The sequence below is a fragment of the Strix uralensis genome, chromosome 8, assembly GCF_047716275.1.
Source record: "Strix uralensis isolate ZFMK-TIS-50842 chromosome 8, bStrUra1, whole genome shotgun sequence".
Lineage (NCBI taxonomy): Eukaryota > Metazoa > Chordata > Aves > Strigiformes > Strigidae > Strix > Strix uralensis.
In genome coordinates this window covers 19,277,482-19,286,575 of record NC_133979.1, presented here as the reverse complement: position 1 = coordinate 19,286,575, position 9,094 = coordinate 19,277,482, and the positions used below count along the sequence as shown (strand labels likewise).

Below are 9,094 nucleotides of genomic sequence, written 5' to 3'. Positions count from 1 at the left end.
TGTTCCTGAAAGCCTAAGGCTGCCTTCAGGCAGAAGCTTCAGAACCTTTTATGATTACTCCTGCTTTTTTCTAAAGCTACATACAGATTCCTCCATAACATTAAGTATGCTGAAAGAAAAAGGGTGAAGGACATGTAAAAGCCCTTTTAAAAAACTTTTTTTTTTTTGCCAGAAGCAGGAGTTCTTAGATCTAGTCTTTGGTACTAGTCATGCCAAAAATTAATCAAATTGATTATGGGAGTAATTCTAATGCAGCAGCCTTGGCTTTTAGGTCTGTCACCTCTCTGTGAAGGGCTTCAATTCATACAGTACTCTGAAAAGGGAAAAAAGTACTTAAGACTACAGAATATCTGAATAAAAAAAATATTCTGCATCTTTATAAGATATATTAATAATCCAGTCTTACGCAGTTGCTTACTCAATAAATTTATTGCCACTTTTTCCAAAGCTTCATAGAAAATTGTGGAAGTTGTCTTAACTATCAGCTGCACGCTCCTGGGCCCTGAGAAAGCTAGCCTTCTTCTGAGCAACACGATCTTTCTTCTGGGCGAGGGACATCTTGGGACAGTTCCATCTGCAATGTAAGCACAGTGTATGATATATCTAAGGCAGAAATAAGCAAAAAGGTGGTCAAGAAAGCTGCAGTGCACCAGGACTGTGGTTAAAAGTGCTGTGCTGGAACATATTCCCACTTCTGTAACACACTATTTCCTTGTAATGATTTAAAGCTTTATAATTAGGGCACTGCAAAAAGGCATCATTAGACTGCAGCGGTTTAATTCCTCAAGAATTACTCTTTAGTGACTAGAGACAGTATCAAGGCCCAATGCAACAGTTATGCCTCAATTTCTTTTCTCCCAGACTCCTGAAAAATCAAAATAGTTTAATATTGACAAATTAAGTCAGCCTGCCCTCAGGCCATGAGCACACTCCACTTCTAATTTTTTTTTTATATGTAGTTGAGAGCTCTTAAAATTTAGATTCCTACTGCTAAAGTTAAAGCCTAACAAAGTTACACTGAAATCCTTGTACCTTAATCTAAACCATCACTTGTGTTTTGACAGAACTGCGATGTGAGTTACATTGCTGGTTTTAGCATAACTAAGATATCTTCAACAGAGAAATCACATTCATGTTAAAGAGGATGAGTTTTACCTCTTTTTCTTGACTTCTCTCTTGGGTTTCTTTTCATGGACTGGATTATCCCGTATAGCAGCATGGGCTTTTTTATACATTTCTTCCATCTTAAAGACAAAAAAAGAAAAAATTGTTACGTTCTCCAGTGTGATCCAGTTGTAGGATCATACAAAAAATCCAAGACACCCTTACCAAAGCATGCACTAGAAATGGGTTTCATCACAATACAGCTTGTAATTTTGGGTGGCTGCCTTTAAAACACTTTCTTCATACAGAAGATCACTGCCACAGCATACTGAAATTCCTACTACCACTATGATACAACTTAAATACTGAAACACACAAAAAGTTATTTTATCCTTATTTTACAGTTAAGGAATCAAGGCTATGGAGTAACTACAGGCTACTTACAAGTCTCCAATGCATACTAGCATTTTGCAGTTGAAACACTATTTCCTTTGAAGTCTACTTTTCAGTGCCATAGCTTCCCTACATTTAAAAGGTAGTCTATAAAGCTATTCTAATTTTAGCCAGATTAAAAGACTTCATGTTTACTAACTAAACCAAAACTATTTCACACAAACTTTGTCATCAGACCTGCAATCTTACCACTTTTCAGACCCTACTGTAGTACACAGAGCTGCTTAGTAAGAGGGGGGAGAAAGTACGAGTTATGAAAGCAGCTACAGATTAACAAGTCTTGCAAGAACCATGACGGTCCCTGCATTGTCCTCAAGGATGCAATGACACTGCTCTGTCGCAAAGACAACTCTGGTTCCAGAATGGCACCAATTTTAAGAATACCTTTGGTGGTGGTTAATTCCGACCACTAGATCCCAGCTGCAGAAATTTTCTAGATGTACAAAGGATAAGTGTCTAGCTATTGACATAAGTCATGGACTCACTTCATTGCAATACAAGATATAAATATTTTTTTTTTCAGTAAAATAGATTAAGTTGCCCTTTACAATACAACATTGCTTATTTTTCAGTAAAGATTAAGTTACAACAAATTAGCAATTAGTTAAGTTTACCAAAAAAACACAAAACCCCATAGCAATAAAGGGATAAAAAATGAAGTTAAGTTTTGCACAGCCTAGAAAGCAAACATGAGAATGTTTGTTTCAAGCTTCTGGACTACTAATTAGGGAAACCAAGCAAGAATATTAGAGGCAGCAAGACAAGCCATCTGAAAGGAGTTTAAACACTTGAAACAAGGACCTTGGTTATCTTACATATCTTCTAGTGTTTTGTACAAAATACTCTTAAAATTTCAAGTAGTACTAAAATGAGATGTATTACACTCCGTAGTTTCACAAGATGCCAGCTTCACCAGAGCTAGCTTGGGCTGTTCTATATTCACCTGGGACCTAGAACTACCTCTAGGGTCACACAACAAATCATGAAAACAGATGTGACATAGAACACACCCTCACAGTTGCAATCACCACAGCTGCAGAAAGGACAGGCTGTGGTGCAGGATTAGGAATGAGTGGGTAGCATGTGTAGAAACTGCAAGTTAATTTCCCTATCAGGGGAAAAAAAAAAAGTATTCCAGCTTAGAATGCAGTCCTGTAAGCTTAGATTTATAGGTAAAATGTTCAGCTTCACGGCAGGAAAAAAGATCTCACTTTCAAGAGACTTATGATGTACTATACAGCTCTTAATGAAGAAAAAAAATATTTTCTTCGCATGGATAACATACAACATGAATCACATTATTTTACATACCAAACTTCTTTGCATTACTAGAGAAGTCCCTTCATGAGACTTAGCAGTATATCTATTAATGCACAGGAGCCAGCCAGATAAATCTTACCCCATCAGGTGTTACGTTGTTCTTTATGTACTGGGAGAACTGTTTTTTGTAAGCATCTTCATCCTCCTCCATCAGGTAACGCATATAATCTGCAACATTTTGGCCCATGATATGCTTGCGGTGAACCTCTGCATTGAATTCTTTGCTTTCCGAGTCATAACCAGGGAAGCGTTTGGTACTGTGAAACAGCAGTTACACTCAAATTAAGACATATTGCCAAATGCTCTAATTCAGAGGCTAGGTTCCACACCAAAGTGACCAATACATCAGATTCTCCTACAGGTAACAGAGGGGTAGGACCCTCCAATTAGAAATTAAGAAATAAAGAAAACTGAGAGGGAAGTTTTAAGTTCATCTCAGCTGCCATCAGCCCCGTCTTGAAACAGTGCAGTACATCATATACACACACTGTGGACCAACTACAGAGTGTTCAGTCTTTGGGAGTATCATCATGTAGCAGCCAAGTCAGAAAAACTGGACAATTAGTCAAGAATGAATAGGACAGCATGGGAGAGGGTAGGAAAATACACAACAGATCTCAGATTTTTGTTCCCCACTGCTCTAGAAGAAAGAAGCAGTCAGCTATAGTATCAGGGTTAGGTAACACTGCCTAAAATCTTGATTCAGTCATTCACAGCTTGAGACAGGAATTGTCAAAACTTCTATGTGGAAATTTCAAGTGCAGGTGGAGTGCTCGGCCCTACTATCACACTGACAACTGTAGCAAATGTCAGTGGTTTTTTTACCTGGCATGTACAGTTTTTCACAGTGAAATTATTGCATACACACAATTTGTTAAGGACTTAAAACAATGGAATACTAAAGGATATTTACTTAAGTGCCTTCAGGCACTTGATGACTTTAAGTAAAAGCAACAAGATGGCTCTTTAGTTTCTAAGAGATTAATAGCATCTCGATAGTTGCAAGATTCCCAGCAGCACTATCAAAATTGCATCTCTGGATTAAAAAACAGCCAACAAACCAACCAAAAAAAACCCCATCCCAGAATCTAGGCTACAGCATCACTACCAGGTTATAACAGAATTATTTCAACATAAAATGACAGTATAAGTAGACTGTCACATACAGAAGCATCTCAGGTTAATTCTAAAGGAATTCTTCTAAACAGACTAGATTACCTATGAGGGATGGACAGACCACCATCCACTGCACCCTTCAGAGCACCGAAGACTTTGTTTCCAGTGGTAGTTCTGGCAAGACCCGCATCCAGGTAGCATGTGAAAGCACCAGGCTTTCCATCCACGCTTTCCACATTGTATTCATCACCAGTCACTTCAACTTGGCCTTCATAGATCTTATCAAGGCCAAATTTATTCAGAAGCTGTGGAGAAAGAAGAAAAAAGTTAAAGCACTTCTGAAATTCTTTCAGCTTATTGACAAAATGAAGAATCACCACCACCTTAAAACACAAATTTGCAGTAGCATCTTCATGTTTTTAACAAATTTCTTTACAAAAATTAAGCACCCCATACTAATGACAAAGCTTTTCACAACCACCACTTTAAGCACATCTGTTAAGTTTCAACTTTTTGTTCCAACAGGTACACCAGTGAACTTCAACCTTATTCATGAGCTCATATGGAAGGACGCTGTTTATATGTTTTCAAACTCTTAAAGGTACCTTTCTTACATTTTTATCCTGACTCCCTCCCTCCACCAAACTTAAGTACTGATACTTAAAGGGAGCTGCTGGAGTTGAAGCTGCATGCTGCCATACTTCTCACTGTGATTTGACAGTCACAAGAGGCCATCAAATCTATATGGTAAAGAACAGACATTATTTAGAGAAGCCCACAGAGTCAGGTATCTATACTAACATGCCACTTAAAGTGGGCTTTCTCTTTTGTAAGGAAATAGGAAAACCAGAGCAGCAATTTCCAGACAACCTGACAGATACCTACCCTGCGTGCCAACAGCAGACCTGTACAGTACGCTGCTGCGTAATTGGTCAGGCCAACCTTCACACCGTATTTTGGCAGCTCGTGGGCATAAGCAGCACAGACAATCATGTCGCCTTCGATTCTGGCATAGGCAATCTGACAACAAAACAAATGTTAGCGTTCTCACAATTCTGGGCTCAATTTATTATTTGACATCTACTTAAGCCGATAGGAATTCTGTATAGAAATGTCCAGCAAACTGACAACTTTTGCACACAAGCTCAAAGGGTTTTGTTTTTCTTGGGTTTCTTTTTTTTAAAGACATCATTAACTTCTCAAGTACAGACACAAAGAATTCAAATCTGTATTAGGCCAGAGCAAGCATATCAGCAACTTCTGTTTACCTCTCCACATACATCAAGAGGCCAGGGAACTGCCTACAAAAGCAACCTTTCAAGGAATCATTATGGATGTGGATGGATTCTGTCCCACTTTCTGAACGTAGTTCTCATGTAACACAGTATATAATGCACCTCCGAAAAATGCAGAAAGCATCCAATACAGTTTGTGGTAACCTTATGCAATGATTTAATTCATGGGTCTGAGATTTTCATTATCTCAGCGGTCTCCTGTGAGACAGCAGTACTATCAGATTTGTTTCTACTGTTCCTTTCACATACAGAACCTTCTCCTTTTGACTCCCGCACCTCCTTTCTACATCCAAAAGTTGTCCCCTTTTGCAGGATTCCCACCTACTGGAAAGGCACTATCAATCAGATGTGAGCACCTGCCACCACTCATTTTTGTTTTGAGTTTCAAAGATAAAATAACCTCATCAAGATCATATAATGTTTTCTGAACTGACTGTAACAAGACCACTCTCCACTGTTCTTAACAGGTAATTATTCCAAGAAGAAGTGACAATTAAAACTTTTCTAGCTTCTTTTTTGAGCTTACCAACATGCATTTATGATAGAACAAACACACTTAAGTTTTAAACTTTGAAATTAGTCAAAACATTCTGAAAATGAAACAAGAAAGTGAACCACAGCGAGGAACTGCATATGATGCAACACACAAGTGCATACTTAGTAAGCATGAAAAAACGCCTACTGTTCTTATTTACTGGTCTCCTTTAATCTCACAGGAAAGCCATCATAAGGCCTAGCTGCTTCACATCATCCACATAACGTCACAGGAAAAGCACTCTCAAAAGAGAGGGCACCTTTAGATACAGTGCCATCGTCAGGGCGGGTTGACAGCTCACATAGTCAACTTTGTTGTCTTCAGCCAAGCAAAAAAGGCCCTCTTTTCAAAGCACTTTAAATACAGCTGAAAAAAACCAGATACCTTCCCTCTCCCTAAAATATTCTACTTATCTCAGCATCATTAAAACAGTTACAAATAACCTTGCTGAAGAATGTTGACACTAGTAAAACTTATTTTTTATCATGAATACAGTTTATCACTGAAGCTGTGTCAACATTAAAGGTTGTTCTCCTCTAAGAAACTATTTTACTATATAAAAACTGCTCAGATCAAGCCTAAAAAATTCCAGCTGCTTCAACCATCCCCCTTTCCCTGTATTTCAGCTGGGAAGGCTGGTGAGTAAGCAGCAAGCGCCACAGACCTTACCTGGCAAATGATGTCTCTGTTGGTAACACGCACAATCATCCTATACTTCGGGGTGTTGTACTTGTTTTTATCTTGAATTACCAAACGCTTGCGGGCATAGTAATCAGTTTTTCCCTCTGAAAAACAAGTTATAGTGTGGCAAACACGTGTGAAAAAAGTAGGAATATTCATCAATGACTTTCAGTTGCATGCTACAGGAAGTTTAACAATACCTCTCCTTCTCCTGAATTTCACTTGGTATCTCTTGAAGTAGGCCTTATTCTTGACAACTTTCACAAACCCCTTGAATAAGAAACATAACCAGATGTCATTAACATATAACCACGTAAGCCAAGGCCATTCTAATTAAACGTGATATGAATAAAACCGTGGCAAAATCAGGAATAACAAGTGTACCTACACATTTAGATAAAAAAGCATCATAAAAATAAAGTGGAAGGAAAACGCCAACACATCAAACCCCAGAATTTCTATCCTTCCCACCAGAACCAACGCACACTTCTCCCCATAACTTCACATAGTTTCAGGAGAAAGCCAGAAATTCCGTTTGTTAACGCAGCGCCTGCCCGCAGGGACTGAGGCGGTAACCACGGTCATTTCCAGTCACCCCCCCGCCCGGTTATTTCTTTGGCGAGTTCTGCCACGGAACCGGCCTCTCCCGCAGCCCCCCGCCACCCGGCGGGGACACGAGCCTTGCTGACACCGCGACGGGACCGGCACTCCCCAACACCTGCCACCGTTTCGGAGGCGCGGCCCGGCGGCACGAAGACGGGCGGCCTGTCAGCCCCCCGCGGCCCGGGGCCGCCAGCCCCCGCAGGGCACGAGGGGCTCCGGCGAGCCGGCCCCGCCGCCCGCCCCCCGCCGCCCCGAGTCCGCCGCCCGGGGCCGACCCGGTCTTGCCGCCGCGCCCAGCCGGCGGGCCGCGGCCCGGGGAAGCGGCGCGGCCGGTAGCGGAGCCGAGCCGGACCGTGCCGGGCCCCGCCGAGCCGCCCCACGGCGCAGCCCCAGCACTAATGGCAGCCATTGCCACGCTGGAGCCGGCGCCGGGCCCGAGCCAATCGGGCTCCATCCGGGCGGGCAGAACCGCGCGGCGGGCGCAGAACGGCGGGCAGAGCCCCCCCCTCGCCGCGCGGGCCCCGCGGCGGCCGGTACTGACCATCGTGCCAGGTACTGTCCGGTCTAGGCCTAGGCCGGGGCCCGCTCCGCACAACGACTGCTCTCCGCAGCAGGGGGGAAAAGGCCGCGCCCACTGCGCAGCCGCAGCAACTCGCCTGCCCGGCGAGGCGGGGCGCCAGCGACCCGCCCGTCCCCGGCGCCCGCCGTGCTGCCCCCTGCCGGCCCGGAGGAGCGGCCCCTGCGCCGGCGCGGACCCAGGCCCCTCCCGCCCCGGGGCCGCGGCGGGGTCACAGCAGGACGGGGGCTCCTCTCCCTGTCTGCGGGTGTGCAGGCAGCAGGGCTCCCCCAGCAGCGCGGAGCAATGCCCTTCCACTGATAAAATAATGTTGCTGCTCTCTAGTGCCTGCACGGAACGTGTCGTCGCTTCCCAGTCTCTCTTCGTTAACTGTTGCAGTTGTTAGCAAGGGCTGCATCACAGCAAAGGGATTCTTATGACAGAAAAATCAATAGATTTGATCTTAAAAATCACCAAGTATGGAAATGTTACAGGATTTTATTTCCCTTCGTTTTCTAGGGCAAATTCTCACAGTTGATCAAACAGTAAATAACTAAAACATTCAACCAACCAACACCCAATCAGATGCTGTTCCTAAAATAAATTATAGATGGTTGGGATAATCGATATTTGATGAATTAAAGCAAGAATATGCACTTGCATATATATATATATGCACAAACAGGTCAAGTGGCATCAGATTTCTTGACGCTGTCAGAGAGAAGCGCACAACACCAGCATCTTTGCTCCTGATGCATTTGTCTGGTTATCCTCATTCACTTTACTAAAAAAAACCCCAACAAACCTACAGTAATTGTTATACATAGACCAATATTTTTAAAAGTTATTAAATTGATATAAATAACCACAAGAGAATTAAAGAAATAATAAGTATTTCCTACGTCAGGCAGGTAACAGCATGAGTCCTACCAGGTAGGTACCTGCTAGCTTCAAAAATATCTAAGTCTGAATTTTAGAAAGCTCAGAATTCTATGTGCTTTTCAATTTTTACATAAAGTAACTCTAGGGGAGCACATTGTCTTAGCTACTCTCTAGCATATAAATGCTTGTTCTCCACTGCGGGTCTGCTGGCAGCTGCTGGGCAGTTACTTACTTTGATGAGAAATGCCTCAAGGCAATGGTATCATAAGCAAGACTCCACAAGAAAAAATAAAACCAATTTCTTATTCTTCTCTGTAAGAAGACTTTTTGCTCCTAAAATTGCTCACCATCACAAAAACCAGCCTGTTATCCCATAACACCACCACATGCTTTCTGGCTAGTTGTCACTCTACAAAACAAGGAGGCTCCAGCTGAGCTTATTAGCCATTAGCCCCACCTCTGAATCACTTATAAATTCAGGGCAAATGTCTCTTTTTGCTTTCAGCAATGTTTGTTGAGAGGCTGACTGCTGTTCATAGAGGCTCTGAA

General features: G+C 42.5%; 1 protein-coding gene and 1 non-coding gene across 2 annotated transcripts; both read right to left on the bottom strand.

Moving 5' to 3' along the window:
- Window positions 1-410: 410 nt before the first annotated feature.
- On the bottom strand, window positions 411-7,738 carry RPL5 (ribosomal protein L5). The gene is made up of 8 exons (XM_074876517.1): window positions 7,649-7,738; window positions 6,705-6,774; window positions 6,493-6,608; window positions 4,879-5,013; window positions 4,096-4,298; window positions 2,957-3,134; window positions 1,156-1,244; window positions 411-574 (listed from the first exon to the last, which is right to left on the bottom strand). Exons 1-8 carry the CDS (start codon window positions 7,649-7,651, stop codon window positions 475-477), a joined length of 894 nt encoding a protein of 297 aa, XP_074732618.1. The 5' UTR covers window positions 7,652-7,738; the 3' UTR covers window positions 411-474.
- LOC141946886 (small nucleolar RNA SNORD21) lies at window positions 3,316-3,414 on the bottom strand. Its single transcript, XR_012629958.1, has one exon. It is a non-coding gene; the product is annotated as a small nucleolar RNA SNORD21 (small nucleolar RNA).
- Window positions 7,739-9,094: the final 1,356 nt, after the last annotated feature.

Coding starts and splice junctions, on each gene's coding strand:
- RPL5 (XM_074876517.1), bottom strand. Junction 6,609..6,704: donor GAAATTCAGGAGAAGGAGAG/GTATTGTTAAAC, acceptor CTTGTTTTTCAG/AGGGAAAAACTGATTACTAT. Junction 5,014..6,492: donor ACAGAGACATCATTTGCCAG/GTAAGGTCTGTG, acceptor TTTTGTTGTCAG/ATTGCCTATGCCAGAATCGA.